At 35.1% G+C, this 22845-nt stretch overlaps 3 protein-coding genes across 8 annotated transcripts; all 3 read right to left on the bottom strand.

Annotated features, from left to right (window-relative positions):
* Positions 1-5572: 5572 nt before the first annotated feature.
* LOC116011227 (protein ENHANCED DISEASE RESISTANCE 2-like) lies at positions 5573-11511 on the bottom strand. 3 transcript variants are annotated; one of them, XM_031250762.1, is made up of 20 exons: positions 10888-11510; positions 10263-10337; positions 10095-10148; positions 9770-9882; positions 9355-9485; positions 9185-9231; positions 8998-9098; positions 8764-8859; positions 8626-8690; positions 8466-8537; positions 7989-8135; positions 7607-7890; positions 7411-7474; positions 7154-7329; positions 6927-7028; positions 6776-6826; positions 6551-6694; positions 6354-6449; positions 6137-6238; positions 5573-5991 (listed from the first exon to the last, which is right to left on the bottom strand). In XM_031250762.1, exons 1-20 carry the CDS (start codon positions 11038-11040, stop codon positions 5887-5889), a joined length of 2178 nt encoding a protein of 725 aa, XP_031106622.1. In that variant the 5' UTR covers positions 11041-11510; the 3' UTR covers positions 5573-5886. The 3 variants fall into 3 exon arrangements, with proteins under 3 accessions (XP_031106622.1, XP_031106624.1, XP_031106623.1); XM_031250764.1 differs by having other exon boundaries at positions 10952-11510; XM_031250763.1 differs by lacking the exon at positions 8764-8859 and having other exon boundaries at positions 10888-11511.
* Positions 11512-14032: 2521 nt separating this feature from the next.
* LOC116004769 (dolichyl-diphosphooligosaccharide--protein glycosyltransferase subunit 1B) lies at positions 14033-18110 on the bottom strand. 4 transcript variants are annotated; one of them, XM_031244943.1, is made up of 9 exons: positions 17951-18110; positions 17495-17539; positions 16693-17324; positions 16200-16347; positions 15638-15817; positions 15456-15524; positions 14910-14999; positions 14379-14552; positions 14033-14300 (listed from the first exon to the last, which is right to left on the bottom strand). In XM_031244943.1, exons 1-8 carry the CDS (start codon positions 18065-18067, stop codon positions 14418-14420), a joined length of 1416 nt encoding a protein of 471 aa, XP_031100803.1. In that variant the 5' UTR covers positions 18068-18110; the 3' UTR covers positions 14033-14300; positions 14379-14417. The 4 variants fall into 4 exon arrangements, with proteins under 4 accessions (XP_031100803.1, XP_031100797.1, XP_031100818.1 ...); XM_031244937.1 differs by having other exon boundaries at positions 14033-14295; XM_031244958.1 differs by having other exon boundaries at positions 14387-14552.
* A 524-nt stretch (positions 18111-18634) lies between these two features.
* Positions 18635-22802, bottom strand: LOC116004760 (E3 ubiquitin-protein ligase WAV3-like). Its single transcript, XM_031244926.1, has 2 exons — positions 22228-22802; positions 18635-20924 (listed from the first exon to the last, which is right to left on the bottom strand). The coding sequence occupies exons 1-2, from the start codon at positions 22423-22425 to the stop codon at positions 18987-18989; spliced, it is 2136 nt and encodes a 711-aa protein (XP_031100786.1). The 5' UTR covers positions 22426-22802; the 3' UTR covers positions 18635-18986.
* Positions 22803-22845: the final 43 nt, after the last annotated feature.

The raw sequence follows: 22845 nt of genomic DNA, 5'->3' as shown, positions 1-22845 counted from the left end.
AAAAAAAAAAAAAAAAAAAAAAAAAAAAAAAAAAGGAAGAAGAAAAATCGTGGAATTTTTATTTTTATTTTTCTGTCCATACCCAAGCACGTTAATTCTGGCGCATTGCAAGCAATATAATATGAAAAAAAAAAATATTATTCCAAATCCTCGGATCTACTCGTATAAAACAAGCTTATTGCATTGTCAATATGTTCAAAAGATGTTTGGTATAAATTGAGAATAATAATCCATTGACTAATTATAAGGCATATATCTCTTAATTAAAAGTGACAGTCTGAGAGTTGAGAATGTGAAAAGAGACAATTATTGCATGATTTACTCAAATCAAACCTAGACTACTCACATGTTTGTGTGTTTGTGTCTGGTCCAAAAAATTTGTGCACCGACGCACCAAAAAAAAAGAGTTCGTGACTCCATACCTTGGTTCCACACTTCCACATGTCCCAGTCAAGATATTTATGAATAAACTAATTTTAATTCATGCTAATTTTTATATAAATAGTTGAAATTGTGAACTGTTGAAGTGTAAGCATCTTTTTAATTCTATAATTCACGTGTACTAGTTAGTAGTTAGTAGTCACTCTGCGAAAATCGTCATTAAAAAATAGTAATAAATCAAGACACATTAATGATTGACTACTAAGAAAATTGATTTTTTTTAAAAAAAGGACTTTATTGACATTTTAACAGAAATTATATATGGTTCTATAGGAAAAAAAATTTTATTTTCAAAGAAAAAAAAAAAGTATCGTACTCACCGCTATAAATAAAAAGAGCAGCGACGTTTTATTTAAAAAACAACACTGACTCTTTCTAATCTAAAAACTACTCCGTAATAGGTGTGAATGAAAGTTATATTGTTTATTTATGTTTCGTTTTTTCGTTACTTTTTTTTTTTTTGTATACATTATGTTAAAATAGTTATATTATACAATATTTTAGTTAAAAATACCCTTACGGTTATAATTTTAGTTATATTTTTTAACTATAGTTGCCATGCACATAAATTCACCATATATTTTCTTATCATCTCCAATGGTAATAATATATAGACATTATATATTGGAATACATTATAAGTTATTTCGTAAAATATAAATATCAAATTTATATTATAAAAATGGTTTACATTAATTATTATTATTATTATACAATAATATAAATATCTAAAATCTAAATAAGTCTAAAATTTTAATATAGAGTACTAATATTATACATCAATTTTTGCTGCATCACTCATATAAAATACTAGTTACACTAATAATAGGTAACTTGGTTCTTTATAAGATGGAGTTGAATTACATCATTTCCGTGAGAGGTTAAAGGTTTAATTAACACTACTCGATTGAGTTCGTTGCATATGGTTTTCCTAGTGCAATTTACTTCTTATGTGTGGTTAGTGAACTATTACACATGAGCAATGTTTATCCCGTGTACACTCTCGAGTGAATATAGTATAGTTTTAACATTAGTGTGATTTACCTACAAGTATATATGATTTCTTATAAGGAGTGACTAAGAGTTTCTCTTGTCAAAAAAAAAAAAACATGATATATACCTTTTTCAATTCAACAATGATTATTTTTAAATATATATATATATATATATATATATATATATATATATATATATATATATATATATATATATATTCTCTTAAATAATTATATGAGACAAAGAGATGACTAACTAGTGTATAAAAACGAATTTTTGCAGTAATTGTAGAAAAAAGAGTTGATATTTTTGTCATGGGATATAACAATTTCGTGTATGAGAACAAAAATTAATTCTAAAAATTCCATATCGTCCAAGGAATCGTCATTATCTTGACTTGCAAATTTTTTATTTTTTTTTGGGATTTGAATACCAAAGGCTAGTAGCTTATGCATAATATAATCTCCACCTTCCCAAAACTCGCGGAGGCATTGACAAATTACATTCTTTGGTCTACTCATCAGTCATCGATCACCTCTCAAGTCTCTACACTCGTATGTATACTTATGTAAATTTATTGATCAACAAGTTGAATTAAGTTTCAGGTCCAAAACTGTACTGATAACTATTGTGACATAACAATTATGTTTAAGATGTTTAAATTTGACTATACACTAGACACTCTTATAAATTGAACGGATAATCCTAGCTAGGCTTCAAGAAAAAGGATGCCAATGGGTCAAGGTGAGTCGGGAATGGCTATATCTATAACTAGACCCACCTTATACTTTCTCCACCCACCATTGTACTACCACTATTCCCGACTTGCATTTGGGTGAACTTTTTTAAAACACATCACTGCTCTACCAGGTGCAAGTGCCTATTACGGAGTATCACCACTTATTATCTTATTAAATTTTTAAATAATATTTAAATTACTTAAAACTCACAATAAAATAATAAAATTAACTAGTTGTATTAAATCATAAAATTATAGAAATATTTAAATATAATAACTAAATTGTTTGTGTTTTTTAAGTAAACTTATTAATTAGTTTAGAACTAAAAATAATTTAAAGTTAACAAAAGTTATAGAAAATTTTATAATTAGCTACCTAGTAATACTTATTTTACTATTACTTATACACACGCACACATGGCGAGGCAGGTGGTGTTCTAGGTAGATTTTATACATAAAATTCGAATCTAACCCGATCCATAGTGAATTCAAATTTCTCAAGATCTACCCCTCACGATCACCCATAAAAACTCAATCTATGTAGAATGTACTCAGATTGATATTCACACGGCGAATTGAAATTAACATCCATATTCAAGAGTTATTGTCAATTACTTTTCTTGTTCTAAGACTACTTGGAGTGCAGTGAGTCTTTTCACTTGTTCTTCGTGAGAGTATTATTCATTGTAGACATGTTTTTTATTTTTATTTATATTACTCCGTTTTTTTTTGAATTGAATGTGTTTGATTGGATTGAGGTTACAAATCATTAACTCCTTCATGTGTGTTGCCGACAGTACTAACGTTATATGTAATTTTTTGAATTTGAATTGTATAAGAAATAGAATAGAAATGTTGCGTATTTCTTTGGTGATTGGTGGGGATGCACTACCACATATATCCATTGGGTTGAACGGTCAAGATCAAGCTGGTATGCCGTATGCCAAATTTCCCTTTTATTGGTTGTATGTCACGTGCATACGTGATCCATTCACCTGCCACCTCTCAAGGAAATATTTATTATTCTCATGTTCACTTCAACCCCCTCCTACGCATTAAAAATTAAAAACAAATTGTTTTCAAAAAAAATTAAAAACAAATTGAATTTTTAAGTATTCTATCAAAGTATCAATCAATCTCTCTGTTTAGTTGAGTTACCATGATCATTCTAAATGTTCTATTGAGCGGGTGCGTGGATGGTCATTGAAGTTAGGGATTCAACCTATCGATATCCTCTCATTAAAGCATTTAGTTATGGTGACCTATCATTTGTTTCAAAAATAAAAATACTAAAATGTTTATTGATGTATTTCAACTTAAATTACAATGAAAAAAATAAAAAGAATATCTCAATTACACATATTTTACTTATTTAATACTCCGTAGTTCGATTACTCACACTTTAAATTCAGTGTTTTAGTTACATGAAAATTATAAGTTCAGTGACTTATTCAATATTATTTTCTGGTTATTTGCAAATGGGTTGATCTCAATACAAAGTTATCAAATTATGTTTGATTTGTGCTCAACTCAAATTATTATCTGAAATATTTATATTACTTATTTTTAACTATAATAAGTTCCATTTACATTTATACGGGAGGTGGTGGGTTCGAGCCTCAGTGGAGGCAATACTGACTCTTGTGCTTCAATAGGTTGAGAAAGTAGTTATGAACAGATACTGCATTGTAATAGAATTAGTAGTATTAAAAAAAAAGTTTCATTTACATTAATAACCCAGGGAAATTAAAGAACGTTGGAAATGGCCCTACAATATACATTCCTAAATCCTCCGTCACTTAAACAAATACATTTGCCCAGTTATTGATTTAGTGAATGAAAAGTTTCATTTAAAATTTGTTGTGAGTATCATTGTATAAATTTAATTTTAACTATATATATTGGAGGTAAAAATTTTAGTTAGGCTCATTATTTACGTGAGTATATAGTCTTATATTGAATCTCAAAACTAAATTGATTCAATTTATATCTTCATGGGTTTGGATGATGATTTATGGGTCCAAGATATAATCAAATAAAATTTTATTTCGATATTAATATATATCGATGAATAGTCTCGAAAGGAGTGACATCAATGGGTGAAACATAATTCTTGTAACAGAATGTTATAAACTTATGATCTTCGCCTATATTTTTTTAGTCTAGTCTATTGCACAAAGTCTTTGTATTGTAGTATACTTTTTTTGTATAGTCAATACATACATTTAGATCTTGAACTCGAGTTTTTCTCATTTAAAAAAATATGAAATATAATAGACTAAAAACAAATATACTTCTTTTTCCCAAATAGAAAACAAACATAATTTAAAAAAATGAATTTGGATTGCCGCATTACCGGGAATGAATCTGGTTTGTCGGTGGCGAGTGCCGACACTAATTCTCACCGACAGCCGACAGGGTTACCGGGTGCCTCCGTGAAAGCAAAGGCTAAAATCAATTAAAGGCATTGCCGGCGACAGCGCCCATTCTGGCCTCCGACCGTCGGTGGCACTAAAAACTTACCATCAAATAATTTCACATTTTTTGCATCCTAAGGATAGACACCTCAGTTTTTATTTTATTTTTTATTGTTTTGTTACAGAGTATGATGACACCGACTTAAAAATCGAAAGTATTCCAATAAACATGCAACTGAGGATTTGAAAGCGATTCTTTCATCATATACGAGAGTTCTTACTTCTGCTTAACAACATAAAATAAAACAGGAAATGGAAAAATATCCCTTTTTAATTGAAAAAAGGTAAAAATAAATACATTCCCTATTTTCTTTTTATTTTTTTTCCGTTTATTAAAAAAATATATCCTCTGACTCTGAGTGCTTCCCCTCACCTCATGGCTCATGGAGAGCCAGGAGAGGAAACATCCCCATCTTCGAAAGGCAATGAATTCGACACATAAATTCTACGCCAAGTAAAATAAAGTAGCTAGTGAATTATCATTGTTATTTTCCTAAAATAAAAGTAATTTTACTTAATACTTTATCATAAATAGTACTCCGTAATACATTTTTCTAGTAATTCATTCCTGAAGTAACAAGGGAAACTCGTAGTCATTATTTAAATGTGTGTATTAAATCTCATTTATGTGCAATATGTGTGAATCAAATCGAAGAGGTAAACCACGTTAAAAAACATTGTGCGATACTTCATCTGATATTTTTTACAAAATATAGTAATATTCGGGTATGAGAATCTAGCAATTCTTGAATAATGGGCAAGTCAATCTTAGTTTTGGACTGAGAATATAGCACAAATCGACTAACCCACAACATAGATGGCCCAGTCCACTAGAGGATTTTGCAACTTTGAGTATGAGCTTTGGATCAAAATTCTTTTATATATATATATATGTTTGTTTTCGGGGAAAAACATGCGAATTTCTTCATTAATGCACGGTAAATTCTATATGAACGCACAATAATTACTCAGTTCCATGATTACTTACATGAATGCACCATTTTTATGTTTCGACATGAGAAACAACACATCGAACAAAGCATCATCTCTTTACAAACTGGGCAACTTCTCACCCCTCACTACAAAATAAAAAAGTATGCACTCCAAAATTCAATCATCTTGGAGGCAAAGAATGCCTATACAACTATACATACAACACAGACAGACATATAGGCATCTCTCTTAGATTGTCCTGATGAATAATGTCTGTGAAAGAATCCTTCATCTATGATCTCTATCTGGTGCCAAGTTCATCAGTGGAAACAGATTTCGAAGCGTCTAAATGATTGAGACGAATGGTTCCCAGCAGGAACTCGGGCAGCTCTTCCGGTGTGTTACCCTGCAAAACATCAACCGAGACTCGCCTGAATTAGTTTCATCCCTCGAGATATAGATACCAGTGCAGTATGCAAAAAAAAATGCAAAACAGGTTCAAATGAAAATTCTGCTTTTGTACTTTTGTTGTTATTCCAGGAAAGATTTACCTGTATTAAGAATGCCATTTCTATGACAAGGTTGTTCAAGTACCCCAAAACAAGGTTCACAACCCCCCTTGCAACTGTGGATGATCCAACATCAACATCAAGCTGTAAAGAAACCACAAAAAAAAAAGCATTTTAGTTGAAACAGAACACATATAAACGTCGAACTATCTGTTTAGCCTTTTAGTGGAAACAGAACACATCTTTCGATTTCTTCTACCTCTAAGTAGTTCTTGCCCTTGAAATAGTTCACTTCAAGCGCCTGACCGATCAAGCAAGCCTTCTTACCAACGCTTTGTTTCACTATCCACGACCCCTGACGAAAACCAGGAAGTCATATATATGTAATTCAACAACCATATATCATCTTGCTAGAGCCTAGAAGCTGATAGAATTGCAGGTTTTGGAGATACTGACCTTAGAAATGTATGGTATGAGCTTAAACCTCGAATTCCTAAATGCATCGTCTCCATTGACAAATCGCTCGAGCAAAGGAGTATCTTCCAAAGGAGCTTTCAACATATAATATAGAGCGAGGCTATATGTAGTTGAACCTGGAACCTGGCTTGCATACACAAGTAGGCATCAGAGTATATATTAATCGATTCGGGATAGTACGGCGAGAAAAGCAGCAAAAATAACCTGAATGTTAACGATTAAAAAGAACTCTGGTCTATCATCAGCTGCATATTTCTGCAAAATGCCAACAGAAATTCGAGTATGCAAGGATTATTCATCATCGTATCGTATGTATCATGAATTCATGATAATGAAGTGATAAACAGTACTATACCTGAACTATGCCTCCCGGGCGACCAGCAAGATCATCTTGGCGCCTGTCAGATTTTAGCCAATCTGCAGCAACCATTTGCATCAAAGTGTTTTTTGCCTTGATCTGGAAATGCAGCATTGTTAGCTATCGAGAAATCTGTTTTATAGGTACATCCACTTCTATGAAGAACCATCCCAATGATGCCATTTACAGTTAAAGACTTAGTACTTCTTTAGACAGTAGAGAACCTTTTCATGGTCTTTCGGATACTTCTTTCCTCGGATTAAGAAAGACGAAGGATCACCGCGCGCCCAACTGCAAGGCGTGCTATAGTTTGAGTCTCGTTGAAGAGTGCCTCCATGGCAGCATGGTTCGCTTTCTTCTGAGTCCACTTCTTGTAAGTCAACGTAACCCTTTTTCTGAACTAAAATTTTGGTTTTTATTCAGAACAAACATTCACAAATACCATTGTTATAAGGCAGGTATTAGATCCATCAAAACTAACCTGAAAGATCATGAAATTTTTTCATGAAAGTTGCAGCTGACGATATTTTTTGTTGGTTTGCATCCTTATAAAAACGGTGTCAAAAAGGTAACATTTTAAATAGGATAACATTGCATAACAATTTACTTGCTTCTTATAAGGTATATATAATTACACTAGAGAAAAAACTGAAAGCCTTAAGTAAAGCAGAGAGTACCACACAAAATTCTGGAATCATAGATGAAGACCACCCTTGATCTTCTTCTTCGTCGTCTGAAGGCTCAAGAACATCATAAAACTCGTCACACGCTGAGCCCAGTCCTACAAGACTTGAGTGCTCCGAATCAAGGTCCTCCATTCCATCTTCACACCTTGTAGGATCAAGTGCACCTTCTCTTCGTTCCTCTTCACCAATAGGCTCTTCAATATCTATAGTCATTTCTGCAAATGACAAGTTTGAAGAATGGTTTCCTTCTTTTGCTCTAAACATCTCTCTTAATGCTGAAACATATGGAAACAGATATCTCATCAAGTGAAAAATGTCCAGCTCTCAAACAGATCTCATCACTTTGATTTCTCGTTGTTGAATACAAGGTTACCTGCAACTACCCCGAGCATTCTAATGGTTATGGATCTTGAACTTGCTTGCTTAAGATGGGATTTCCAGAATTTCCAATCAATAGAAAGCATGTGTTTCACAACAGATGCTTTGCCTTGTTTAATTGGAGTTATGACATATCCACCGCCTAAACGATTTTAGAAGAACACAAATGTTCAAATTACATGGAACTAATGAAAATATTAAATTAAAATAGAATGTAGAAGGCAAGTGGAAGGGCTAAAATTGCAAGAATTCATGAACTCCTTGTTGATGCAGCCTACTGCATTGCCTAAGCTTCATACAACTTGGAAGTGATATTTAGAATTACTAAAGTGTATGTCTCAAATGGAAATATAAATCCATTTAGAAAATTTTTGGTGCTCAATGCTAAACAGAAATGAATACACGCAAACTGATATAACCATGGTGGTAAGCAAAAGGAAGTTTAAATTTTCCCAATCAAAGCGTACATTACTTTTAAGGCAAGCACGGATATAGTCCTTTTGCGGGGGACACTTTTGGTGGACAACCGAGTGGTAAAGAATTACTGCAGCGAAAACGCAAGGCAAAGTCAGTACTAAGAGACGATATGCTAAGATGGGTAATTTCATATTCACTTCTCCTAATTGTATTACCATATGTGCCATCGTCCTCTCTTCTCCAGTAGCGTCTCAGTAGCAGATCCCTTCTGTTCATCCCCCTGCAGGCAAATTAGACGGTAAAACGAAGAAGTAACTATTAGTTTAACACTGTGTAGTGTCCACAAGCCTAACCATGGTAGCCAATGGTTGTATAGTTGAAGGTGAATAATATCCGTATGTCCATCAAGGGGCTCAATAACGCTGCCCCGGTCAAAACAGAAGTCCCATCTGCACAAAGCATCCAAATAAAAGAACTGTTTTCCCTTTTTATCTTAGACGATGTACATCTACCCGGAGAATTTTATTCAGCTTTTAGGGTTGAAAAAACACAGCATTAGCAATTTGGGGAACACTCCCGGGGCTTACTCTGATCTCAAGGGACCAAGAGTCATTAGTGCTCTGAACACAGCTTCGGAAGTTCCCTCAATTACTCCAACAGCCATAATTGATGAATGATCACGCCTATGCTGATGGCAACAGCAACATATTTCATCAAGAAATGCATATATACATAGAAATCAGAAAATTTGAAGACCGGACGAGATCAACAAACCTTCCCGTTTGAATCTTTGTCTTTTGCTTCTTTGAATAGGCGCAAACCTGAACAAGCAACAATGATGACATAAATTGGTTTTCCTCCTAAAGAATATGAAGTTTAACTTCACTTTTATTTCGAACTTTCTCATTTTTCAGTGGTGTTTTTGTTTAGCACATATTTCTTACCATTTTGGCAGCCAAATATCTTCCATGGAGATGGAGCGATAACGTCAGATGTAAATTCATCCTCATGTATCGACGATACAGAAATAAGGTCAACAGGTTTTTTATGTTTCCTCCTCTTTAAAACACTCAATCTGTGTCAATAATAACAATAGCAACAGAATGTTACCAAAGCCAATGAAATATTTCCCAATCCCCCCAAGGCAACAGTCACACAAAGAGCAAATTAACTAGAAATTTGCAAAAACAACACTCAGTAGACAAACAGAAACATAATCATTAAAGAAAAAGGCAAAATTTACAAATCACATGTTCAATTTTTATCTGATGGTAATTTATGTTGCAACTTCTACTGCTTTCTAGTTCACATTCTTGTAAACAGAAAAAAGAAAAAAGAAAATAAAATTCTACCATTTACCTGAAAGGTTGCCATTTTCTTCTTGAAGACATTGAATTTTTTTCTGGGTTCACTGCAGCATCTTGTATATTATGGATCCACCTACCAGCCTCTTCAGGACTGCTTGCCCCCAACTAGAAAATTTAAAATCAATGGCTTGTGATCAATGTAATGCCCTGAAAATTTGATGTCTTTATCTTGCCCACAAAAGACGAAATTCCCTCGCCCCTGGCCCCCACACCCTATAAAAGGCGAAATTCCCTCACCCCATGGCCCCCACACCCCGGCCCAATAGGGTAGTGGAGGGGTAATTTGATGTCTTTATCTTTATGGAAGAGGCTCATACCTTAAGCTGATCATTGTGGTTAGAAGCATTATACAAGGTGAAAACAAAGAAAACCTGTAAGGTGCAACAAGAATGTTGAAATCTTAGAAGCAGTATAATAGTTTTTTTTTTTTTTTTTTGGGTCTGTTTTTAACAATTACAAATAGATAGATGAGTTCAGATATGTACTTTTCTGTGGTAGCTTTCTCTTCCATTGTCTATGACACGGATGCAGGAGTCTATTATTGCACTTCTCACTGGCTCCTGACACAAATTGGTTTGAATATATTCAGAGTATATTAACACCTGTCACCTAATTTTCTTCAGAAATGATATGAAGAGTATATTAACACTACTGAAATAGCAACTTAAGGGTCATAAACATGTAGATCTTATATTGACACTAATGAAAAAACATAACATTTTATCTTAAAATTTCACTGTTAGAAACAAAGCTGCAACATCATTTGACACAGCTTTTCTGGTTAATAACTGAGCATATTCAACATCCACTGCACCTCCTTCCTCCCCCCACCCAAAAAGGCATGAAAAGCAAAATACCAAAAGAAGAGAAAGAAATAGAGAGTCAGAACTCATTATTTACATAATGAAAACTGAAAAGCCAGAGAGAGAGAGAGAGAGAGAGAGAGAAATGAGAGAGAAAACATGCAAACAATGAAGCAAAAGCAGTATATAGAGTGCATTATCATTATCATTCATACGAGTTAAAAAGACAAAAAAATGAGAGAGAAAACATGCAAACAAATAAATTTGTATATATATACATATATGTGTGTGTGTGCAATTAAAGTACCTCTTTTCCAGAACTGGGGATTGATTTAAAGCTCTTAAGGCAGTTATCTTCAAGAATGAAATACCTCTTACGCGAATACTGCAGCCCAAACCTGTTAGAGCGGATGAGGTAAAGCCACCCCTCCATGTTCCTCTCCTGGATAGCCATACCCATACATTAATTCCCAGATAAATCACCAAAAGCTTCAACCTTTTCTATACAAAACTCCGATCCTATATACAACCAAAAAAAAACCCGATTCTCCTCCTCCTCCTCCGACTTCAATCTATTTCTACCAGACTCCAAAAGCCCACAAAAACTTCTCTTCTCTCTCCAAATTCCTCAACTTTCTCTTCTTTTCTTATTATCCTTACAGAATTTCAGCATCCAAACGCTGCATTAGAAAGATGGAGAGTGATTATGGAATTTGGGGGAAGATGGGTACGGTGTGATCCTCTGATCCCGAAACAGGGGTCAGAGAATCAAAATGCACAGTTTCAAAGGTTTCTTATGTTTCCAGGCAAAGCGGAATTTTTCCCTTTTTTTTCTTTTTTTCCTTTTTGCCTCGTATATTCTCTTTCCTACGTTGTTCTCGCTGTTCTACATTGGTTTCATTTCCTGTCTTTCTTCTCTCGTTTGAAATAACCGTTTCGGCCAGATTGAGAAGAGAGGGAAGAGGAAGTTGACATCCTTGTGATTTTACATATTTCTCCTCTGTAATTTACAAGAGTATTTTAATTAATTTTTATTTCTCATATTTGATGCTCGGTTTTTTTTGGGGAAAATGGGAAATAATGAAAAATATTCAAATATTCGTCCAGTTAAAATTTAAATTTGTGATAATTATCAAACATAGATATCTTTAATCAATTATAATAATAATAATATAAGGAACAGTCTACAATATAATCGGTTTTAGTGCAAAACATAGTCATGGATAGTTCAAGTGGCAAGTGAACTCTCTTTGTGGGGAAGAATTTCGAGAGAACCCGATTTCCATTTCCATTATGATTGGGTCATTCTTTCCCACAAAGAAAACTCACTTGTTACTTGAACTACCTCATTTTAAATAAAAAGAGTATTAAGGGGTAATAGCTAGGTTAAATTTCTTGTTTCTAATCATGCCTTGTAAGCTTCTGCTTCTTAAAAAAAAAAAAAAAAAAAAAAAAAAAAAAAAAAAAAAAACCATCATTGAAACATCAATACCAGAGAAGAATATACTAATCCAAAATCAAGTGTGAAATTTAAGGTATTTTCCAAATTTCCAAAGAAGAATATTCCAATTCCTTTCTACCTGTTAACTTGTGGTAAGCAACTTGTTAACTTGTGATAACCACATCCTTTATTCTTAAATTTCTTGAATTTATATATATAGCTATTCGTTTTAAATAATTTTTGTTCAAAATAACACGTAATACAATAGTATAATAATAATAATAATTTTAATTAATAAATATCCTACAAATACAATTATTTAAATTTTAATTATAATCCTAAGATTCAAAGAACATTTATAAAATATGAATGAATACTTTCATTTAACGAAAAATCCACAACCGCTATCCAAAAGTTATTTTAGCAGTCTAGGTTGTCGGGATGGAGTTGAATTTGAAATAATTTTAATATCTTATGATCATTAAACTAATAGTATGACTAACTCAACTGGAGATACTCCCAATATGAATGAATACTTGTTATAGGGCATCTTTAATTCTTTATACACCTTTTTTCCCAATCTTGATGTTTATGCACGCCTACTCTCATAACTCCTAACTAGATGGTGCTTTATACGACTACTTTTGTATGCAATAATTTATATAAGACTCAAGTTTTAACTAAATAGTATTTAAAAAGATCTTCTAATGACATTTGTTTCATTTACAAAGTTTAAACTCAACATCTGTTTACAAATGATTAGCATTAACTAGTAATCTTTGGACTCAATTCGACCATGGTGTGACTATATATATATATATATATATATATATATATATATATATGAATACCTACCTTATCGTGTGAACTTGTGTACCTATCTGAATTCTGAACCCTTTATTTATATTGTTTCTGATTAATAAAGCTAGTTACCATCCGTTTTCTTTTAAATTTTTATTGTTTTGTTAATTTCTTTCTTAAAGGGCATTTTAGTCTTCTTTCTCCCCTCTAATAGCGATTTCTTTCTTGCCCTACGTATTATAAAATCTAGTGATCTACCACCCACAAGGGCCCTGTTTGGTAAATAATCAGCCTATCAGCCAATTTTGGTTTATTTGATCACTATTAGTTGTTTGGTTAATAAGCTTTTTGTAACTCCAAAATGTTAAAATTCAAAAAGCTACTCAAAGCAACCTTTTCAATTGGCTTTTTGAGAAAAGAAATTATACCAAATAGCTATCAGCTAACAGCCAATTTATCAAACAGCTTTCTACAATCAGCTAATATTATCAACAAATCATACATTCTAACCCAATCAGCCAACCCAATCAGCCAACAGTCATTTACCAAACAGGGCCAAAACGTTATGAAATATGCTACAATTTTGGGGAAGACAAAGCTAAGCAAAAGCATAAAACACCTAGCTCTTAGATTCCTTTGCCTGCGGGTATAATTATTTTATTGTTTTGTGGTCAGAAGATTAGTCAAAGTGGGATTTGAGATCATTTAATTTTCACAATACTTTTGGTAAGTAACTCTGCTTGCGTACACGCATGCACTAAACTCTGATAGAGTTGAAGGTTAGGCATGCCCTACAACTTCCCAATATTATTATGAAATATGGGCAATAGTTTCGTATAATGAATAATGGATGGTGACACTATCATTCACCTAAATTTTGTCTCGTTTAATGTTCAATCAGATTTTAGTATTCATTCAATTTTTTGTGGTTTAATTATTTTTTAGACCGTAATTGCTCGTGGCACAGAGGTGCATAGCAAAATGACAAGTTAATTAAGAAAATATTAATACTTTAATTTATGAGAGAATTTACAGTTTCCTGAATGTGCAATTGTGCACATAAGTCTACCTTGTGACACTATAAAAAGTGAGGACTACAAAGAAATAAATTAATCTAAGTTGCACATAATGACCAACTCAAATATAAAAAATAAAAAATAAAAAATCAATAGACAGCTCAATATACCTCGTATCAGCAGGCATAATAAGGTTGACATAAAAGGAATTGTTAATATGCAAACCTAAGTGATGTTGTATTTATGTTGAAAAGTGAGCTTTTGGTTGTCAATTCTTTGTCCTGACTGCAAAATACATGTAATAATTTCATAATGTCTCGTTCTAGTGAACAAATTGCGGACTTTCTCGAGTTTCATTCTACAAGGGGATGGAGAGACCAAAAATTCATCTACTTCACAAATCACAACATCTTCTACCTTGATTAGTGGAAGTTCCAACTGCACTTAATAATCTTGGCTGCACTAGTAAATGAATCTCTGTAAATTAAGCAAGCGGGAAATGAGAAATAGGCATTATTTAAAGAGCAGCATTGCAAATACCATCATACTATCAAGGTTGCCTCCTGAGAGTCGTTACTGTCATGTTTGCTTGAATTTTCGAATTGAGAGATCCATTTGCAGGTAAGTGGTGCAAGCAACGAAGAAGAGGAAAAAGGCACCAGTCAACATCAGTGGCTCGGCAAGCATGAAAATTTTATTGAACTGGTAGTGAACCTGCAGGAATTGCCAATGAATTCTTTAGAACCTTGAAAGTAGACACATGAATAAGGCGTAAATGGACAAGTTTCATTATAGTGAATTAGTGTTATTCTTTCCAACATATGGTGGAGGGATCAGCATGACCTGGAAAATATTAAAAATTATAAATGTTGGTGGGGTATTGTCACGTCAAAAGATTCTGACATACGGTGAAGGGAATGTTTATGGCTCCGACTAACAGAGTGAGTATTTATCATTAATTTTATCAATTTAAGAAGTAAAAGGAACCAAATTGACAAACTTCATATAATATAGGCTCCTCTTAAGTACTATGACCAAAAAAGAAACATTGAACTAGAAATTGAAGATCACCTGGAAAGGATTGTTGTGCTCAGGAACTACATTTTTCTTTTCCAGGACTATCACAGTCCTTCCTACAACATCAAGGTATGAGTACTTCTTCTGCACAGATCAAAATAAGAGCAATTCAGTTAAAGCGTATAATGTGAATAATCTAAAAGGTAATTGCCGATAATGACTAGATGGAGAGATGGGGGAAAAGGAAAGGGAAAACCATTATACAATCCTTTGTTAAACTAAGTAGTAACCTATTTTTATCTCAAACTCAAATGACGTATTCTTTTAAGGCTAGTAGTTAAATGATTTAAGGCTAGAAAATAAAATCATTCAGCCCATCTACTGTAAGCATGAGGTAAAGGCCATTTCACAGGTTTGGTTATTATCTAGTCTCCTCCTCACTATTTTTAGATCAGTAACACACTTCACACTTGAAACAAAAGGAATCACTAAAAGGACAAATAACATGTTATCCTGAGAAACCCTGCTTCAACAACAGTGGTCGAATTGACCTCTGTTAGCAAGAAAACAAATACATGGAAATCAGTTAAATACAGCTACCTCTAATCTCTGTTCAAAAGGAAAAGGAACCACAGCAGATGGGTTCTTGGAACCCTCCGGCAGGACCACCTGAAATACACATGCACTGCATCATTATCTGTGTATCTGCAGAAGACTATGAAAAACTGGAGCAAGAAGTCAACACTTCATATTTAAGCAGATTAGATTATCAGACAACCCACCTTGATGGTCAGCTTGTCAACAACAGTCTCAGCAAGAGGGCACCCAAAACTATAATTTAGGTAGCGATCACCATTAGTGGATTCATAAAGAAAATCATTCAATGGAACCCCATATCCAATGACAAAGGTGGCTTTCCAGCCTCCAAATAACGGGTATCGTGGCTCAATTAAGAGCTCGGACTGCAAAAGGAAATGGAGATTGTAAATTAGAGGGATATTTTTTCTCATGAATTTTCTCTTTTCCTAATCACCCCTTTAAAAAGGACCAAGAAAGTCTTTTAAAGTGACAAGTATAGATGATTTGTGGGTGTTAAATAAATTACAATGACAGGGTTAAACCTATCCTCTCCTCATGATTTAGTGCAAGGCATCTCATTACTTGAACAAGTCCAACAGTATTTAGATGGTTTACTACTATGTTAACCATCTAAAAGAGAATCGAGAGAAGATGAAAATAACAGGCAAATAACACATGCATGGTGAGCATTTGCCAAAAAATACTCAGTTTTATGTTACCATAAGAATAATAAGGGCTAGAGATGGAGAGCAATATGGGAGATACCTTCTTCGCACTTGTACGTAAGCGAGAGGATGAAATGTTCCCTATGTTATCCCTGTAGTACACTGAGTGAACTCTTGGGGGTAATTCGGCAAGGAGGTGCTTGAATGATGAGACACCACTCAAAGATGGCCGAGACTGGTAGTCAACCCTGTCAGCAAGTATATGAACATGTAAAAAGAAAGATACACAATTTACACATCTTACAAATTTAGCCTTTTCAAAAACAAAATCATTAAGAAAGGGCAGGAAACATGTGTTTTTTTACTAATGCATAAAGGACTGAACCTCCTCTTCGGCTCTTCTTTTATTTATTTATTTTTCTGTTTTTAAAGGCTTTATTATCATTATTAAATGTTTAAATTATATGACCTATCCTGATGGATAATTATTTGCAGAAAATTTCAGTGCAGCTGCAATATAATTTAAATTTTACATGATTGTGCAGGTCAGAAACATCAGAGGATTAGTACGATAATGATGCATATAAGCTAACCTTGAGAAAACACCTTTGTGCTGAGCACCAGCATGCATTAACTTATAATGCTCTGTAATCTGTATACTGCCCCAGTGAGAAATTTCAATTTCACGTACAAGCTCCTCAACAACAGCAAATGCATTGTTATTCTCAAAATGAACAATTGTGGGAGAGTATGAATATGGAGGGCTCTCCTCATATGGACCATACTTTATTTCTGTACCATAGCGATCAGTTGGTTCCACTCTTGTGAAGGACTCAACCTTAGTACTTGGGGTCTTTAAAATCGTAATTTGTTCTTTAATAAGATAAGGTGACAGTACTACAGCACTGTCATGATAATACACTAGCTGAGAATCGGACTGGCTTATCTCTGCTGGGAAAGGTACAAGTGAATGAGTCAGTATATATAGTACTTCAATAGAGACAGATCCACCTTTGTTTAATGGCTTAAGCAAAGATATAGAGTAGTATTTAGCTCCATTTGGTCCATCGGGGCGGTTAGCTAGCTCCACCTCAAGAGACTGATAAGATGTCTTCTTCTTCTTTCCAATAACAGCTGCTGCTTTTACAACTGCTAGATGCTCGGCTTGTTGTGGTGGGAAACAAAGAAGGACTTCTGAAGCTGGAGCTTCCCCTGTATTTTCAACCTGAAATTGTCAATCAAAAAGGATCATGTCAGGATCTTGCAAGTTTCCATCACATCAGTTTGTGCATCTATGCTGAACAGTTGAAGTCACCATGCATATGAATAAACTTGAAGACAGAAGAAAGCCAATAACTTAAGAAGTTAAAGCACTGCTAGAGCTTGGAAGAATACCTTCAATGTCAAGTACGTCCGAACAATGTGAGAACTCAGGTCCACCTAATTCCACCAAAAAAAAACTCTAAATTAAAGTAATTCCAGAATAAAACAACAATATCATTAAAATAGATTTATTTTTCAGGGCCAACCAGTAACAGACACAAAAACAGCCGGAAATGATATAACTGAAATGTAGGCAAAATAAGAAACTGATTTTTTCATTTTCAGTCTGCAGAAATTAAACCTGATGTCCTTTAATTTCCTATGAATGAGCATCAATAAATTAAGATTAAGACCGAATTTTAGGAAATAAGAGCCAGCAACTCTCATTCCAATCCCAACCATTTAAACACATAGAAATTTATCAAATTCAGAAAGGTAACATAAGAAATTTCATCGGCAATTCTTTCTTTGATTCAAAACGCAATTGGAGCTACGAAGAACAGAAATAAAGAGTAAATCGGAGCTCACTCGACGTTCAGCGGTGAGGATCTGAAGCTCCGGAGACGATGATCTAACGACCAATGATAGAGAAGCGAAGAAAGAGAGAACTACGGCTAGTCGAAGGCTCGTCGCCATGGCTTCCATTGCTAGGAAGACTCTCCGTCAGTGTTGAGTTGAGTCGTCTCTGGTGCCATTCGGGCGTGTTTATTCAAGTTGTCTGTACGCGTAGACTTGGACCGAAGGGAGAATTCTCCTTGGACTTGGGCTTACATATCGGCCCGGCCTAATCATATAGCCCAATAGCAAATGAAATTTTTATCAAGTTTATAGAGATTGTACATGTGTGATCGATCCAGTTGTTATGCCATAGACTCGTGGACCCAAATCTCTGTTCACAATTTTAAAACTCTATATACATAATTTTAAAATTCTATATTCACAATTTCAGAACTATATATTCACAATATAAAGCTAATGATATTGCACACCCTTCTTGGAGCTAAGCATTTGGACAGTGGAAGTAAATTTGAAAATAACTACACACAACATAAGAGAAACATGGGCTGCTATTAAAAAAGAATGGCAATGCAAGATCTTTGATTTACAGGGAAATCTGTATCGTCATTCAAATGTATACTCAGGATAAAGCTTGCTTTGTGACTTTGGTCGAAAAAAAATCATAAAGAGATAAATTAGGCTAGATTGCCTATAGCAATGCAAGATATTGTGCAATAGAAGATGAACATTTCACCAAGTAACTCCACAATTACAAACTTTACCCACCTTTCCTCCAAGATATTAGCTCTCTGCCTCTCTCCTTGTATGTACAACAGTAACACAACTACAAAAAAGGAATGAAAAGAGATCCTAATCAGCTAGTTTAGCCTTCAATACCATTTCCCTAAAATTACATTACACCCTCACCCACTTCCATTCATGGACGTATTCCTTTGCATGATTAGGCAGGATAAATATGAACATATAAGAACTATTCAAAGAACTACAAAAAGAAGCAGCATTAGAGTGTTGCCTTGTGTTCCGAAATTCCCATCTTCATGCCATGTTACCTCGGTTTTGGTAGTGACCCCGAGGCCCAAACTGGTCGAACGAGTCTCCGAGATGAAGGACTTCCGAGTAGCGTGGCCTGAGAGGTAGTAACCATTTCTACCATTGAAGGGGTCTGATATGCCTGAACCAGGCTGGATCCATCTGTGGAATCGCCTCGTGCTGTTGCTCTCTGCCAAGAATGTGAGCTCATCCCGGACAAAATGTATGCCCTACCCGATGTATTGTATACGTGTTGGCTTGCCATCCTCTCTTGCATCTCCTTGAGCTCAGCATCGAGGGCAAGGCAAAGGCGGTCATGAGCTTTACTCGACACTGATTCTAACAATGCCTTGCGACACTTTTCAAGGATAGAAGTCGCGCCAGCCAGGTTTCCTTTCTCAGCTGCAGCTCGGGCTTCTGCCATTGCCTCAGCTGCTCGAAGTCTGTTTTGCTGCCTGTCCACTTCTATCGAGACCCTGGTTTCCCCTACTACTTTAGGCCTCTCGATCCTAAGCACTTCACTTCCGAGGTTTACCATTTCTTTCGCCAAGGGATCCTTGTAGACGCAACTCACCTTCAACAGTGAAGTCTCGGGGTTAGAAAGCTCAGTAGGAACATTCACTGAAATTAGAAAGTCCCTCTCCTCGTCAGCATATAGGTCTCCAACATCAACGGATCCCTTTCTTCCACTAGAAAGGATACGGTTAGGATAACTTCCGGTTCTTAAAGATCTGAGATGGACTTCTGGATGAACACATTCGATACTCAACTGCAGCTCCTTCACTACAACACTCAGAAGGCCTCCAATGCACTGAGCAAATGCATCCTGGATCACGCTTTCTGTCTCGATGAAAGAAAAGGTTCCTCCCGAAATCTCTGAAATCGAGTGCATCGACAAAGCATCATGATCTGTGCCAAACCCAAAAGTATGTACAGGAATTTTAAAACTCGAATCTTCCCCGCTATGCATTGACAAAGGGAGAAGCAAACGGGTGTTATGTTGGTTCCGGCTCCCATCAGAGTTACTGATGGTATATGTGTCTTGACCATCAGATAACAGTATTATACTAGCAACTGCGTTTTTTTCTCTTCGGTCTTCCATTATCTTGGCGCCCTTTCTCAAGCCTTCAGCAATATTTGTCCCGCCATTTGCAGCCAAGGAGTTCACACCTTGCAGTGCTTGTTGTCGTCCCATTTCAGACATCCTGCGAAGGGGGAAGAGGCGACGGGCTGTTGAAGAAAAGGCAATAACCGAAAGCCTATCATTGGGACCGAGGTTTTGTATCACAAACACCATAGCCCGCTTTAGGAGAGCAAGCTTGGTACCTGCCATGCTGCCACTGATATCAAGAACCGTGACAAGGTCAACAGGTGCACGAGGCGTTTGGGTAACGTGTGGCAAGCCAGGCTGGCTACTACTTGGATTTGGCCCAGAAACTGAAGTAGGAGCATTAAGATGGACCAACACAGTGAAGTTAGCTGAACTATTGAACCGTGGAACAGCAGGAATTTCCGGGTATGTCTTGATCTTTATTGCTCTGCCTTCTCCACTATCTCTGTAATTCTTATCTGACATACTTTTCTGAGCTGAATCAAGTTGATGACCCAAAGATTCATCATCGTCAAAGGTAGCTGGCTCAGAAGCCTGACGAAACGGTGCAGCATTCCTATTTGGATTTGAACGAGGAGGTGGTAAACGACGAATTACTGTCGCTAATGCATTATCTTGAGCCCAGTCCACATCATTAATTCTCGCCCTTCCAGAAGGAGGATTCACACTAGGACATTGCAACGGAATCTCTTTCCATTTCGCTCTGCAAATTGGGCAAAGTAAGTTCCCATGTTTCGCATTTGAAGCAATACATTGGAAATGGAACGAATGGGAACATTCAGCAGTGAATATAGCTTGACCATCCCCCCGCTTCATTGTAGCCAAACATATTGAACATGTCTTCTGCAATATCAAAATTAAAACCAGTAAGAAACTAGTTTCAAAGAAAACACTTCGAGAAGTGAAGAACATCAACATGAACATGATACAAGACAATTAAGAGAACATTTTTACTTGATTACTTCTACTTTGTCCTTGATCGACTGTCATTTAGGTTCAGTCTACTCTCATAAATGTATTCTTAACCCATAAATTGTTCACTTCTCAAGACATTTTATCAGTATGCAAGCAACAGCCAGGGTAGCTATCTTGTAGCAGATTAATGTATATTAGCACAAAACAATAAAAAAGACAAGATTTTTTTAAATGTTGCCTTCAAAATAAATATAATGCTGAAACCAAGAGAAAAGTCTAACCATTACAAGACAGGAACAAGAGAACTAAAACTTTGACCAAGACATCTTATTCTTAACTCCACAGTTACATACCAAAAATGATTCTTAAATAATGCAGGCCATAGACTGAAAAAAAAAAGTTGTTCTTTTTTTCTTTCTTAAATTCTTAAGTTAATGCAGGCCGGCCCTTACATAATATAAAACACAACTAGAAAACAACATATGAATGAGATAAAAGAGCCACACCTTTAACTTTAGGATATGAATGCAAAACTAATGAAATGGATGGAGATAATATATAAATCACTTAAGACTAAACAATAGTGCAGATTGCTTAATAATTGTGAATTACATAATAATACTAAAAGTCAGGGCAACCCAGCCAAGTTGGTCAGTTTGTTTGCTGGGTAACCACGAGGTTATAAGTTCCTCCCAAGAACAGTCTATTGGCCTTCGTGGTTTAACTCGGTTAGTTATGGTTGTGGTCCACTGCAGCTAGGATAACAAGGCCATGGGTAAGCTAAGGAAATACAAACAATTTCTCCTTTTTTGCAGTAAATATTAGAAATGGGGAAGCAGATACTGATTCAAGTGCTTAAGCATATCTGTTTGAAAGAATATCAGAATTATTAACCTCAGAAAGATCAGCCCAAGTTATTAATTACTGCAGAAATTAGATCAAAAGTACAATATTGGATTTTAAAAAAATCACCATTTGTTACCAATTTCCTTCCACAAAACATTCAAATTTTCACCCATTCTATCACTTCCCCACATTTTCTTGCTTATCAAATAAATTTAAATATTGGCAAGAAATTTTATTTAAAAAATCAAAATTCCCATTTTTAGCACTTTCACCATAAACAAACTCGAATTTTTTCTTCAATTTCAGCAACTAAACATTCATCACCACCCAGAAAACATTTAAAATAAAAAAAAATAAAAAAAAAAAACATAGCTCAAGAGACAACCTTGGAAGATCTACTCAAGCTTTTAGAAAGCTTCAACCCATGCGAGCCGGGAGTAACAGGAGAGGGGAGGGCGCCGCCGGAGTGCTTGGAGGACAAGGAGCCCTTGTCATCGTTATCATCATCATCGTGAATACTTGGAACATACGTACAGAGATTCAACCCAAGAGCCAGCTTTGCTTTCCTCCATTTACTACCCATTCCGTAAAGCCTCAAAGATTCAACGAAAAGCTCTTTTCTTTGAAACGGGTACTCAAAAGATTTAATATTTTCAAGAAAAAAGCTTCTCTTTTCTTATATTCCACAATATTTTTTTTTTCTTTGATACAATGATATGCAGTGGCTCTACAGAGAACCAGAAAGTGGGGCGCGAAAATCAAGAGAGAGGAGGGGGAGGAAAAGAGAAAATGTCACGGAAATGGGAAGGGAATGGTGAGAGAGTTTAAGAAGGAAGAAGAGTGGTCGTAGAGGGCGAGCGGAGCGGTCGTTACTGGTTAGGTTGCTGTCGTTCTGTGGCGGCCATGAAGGATTGAAAATGAGATGGGCAGGAAGAAAAGGAGATGAGGAATCATGGCATGTTGGGCAGCTTCAGAATTTATTTTAAAAAATGTTTCCTCAAGT

This window comes from Ipomoea triloba, chromosome 2, assembly GCF_003576645.1.
Source record: "Ipomoea triloba cultivar NCNSP0323 chromosome 2, ASM357664v1".
NCBI classification, from domain to species: Eukaryota; Viridiplantae; Streptophyta; class Magnoliopsida; order Solanales; family Convolvulaceae; genus Ipomoea; species Ipomoea triloba.
The sequence above is the reverse complement of the archived record's forward strand: the minus strand, read 5'-3'. Positions and strand labels throughout refer to the sequence as shown.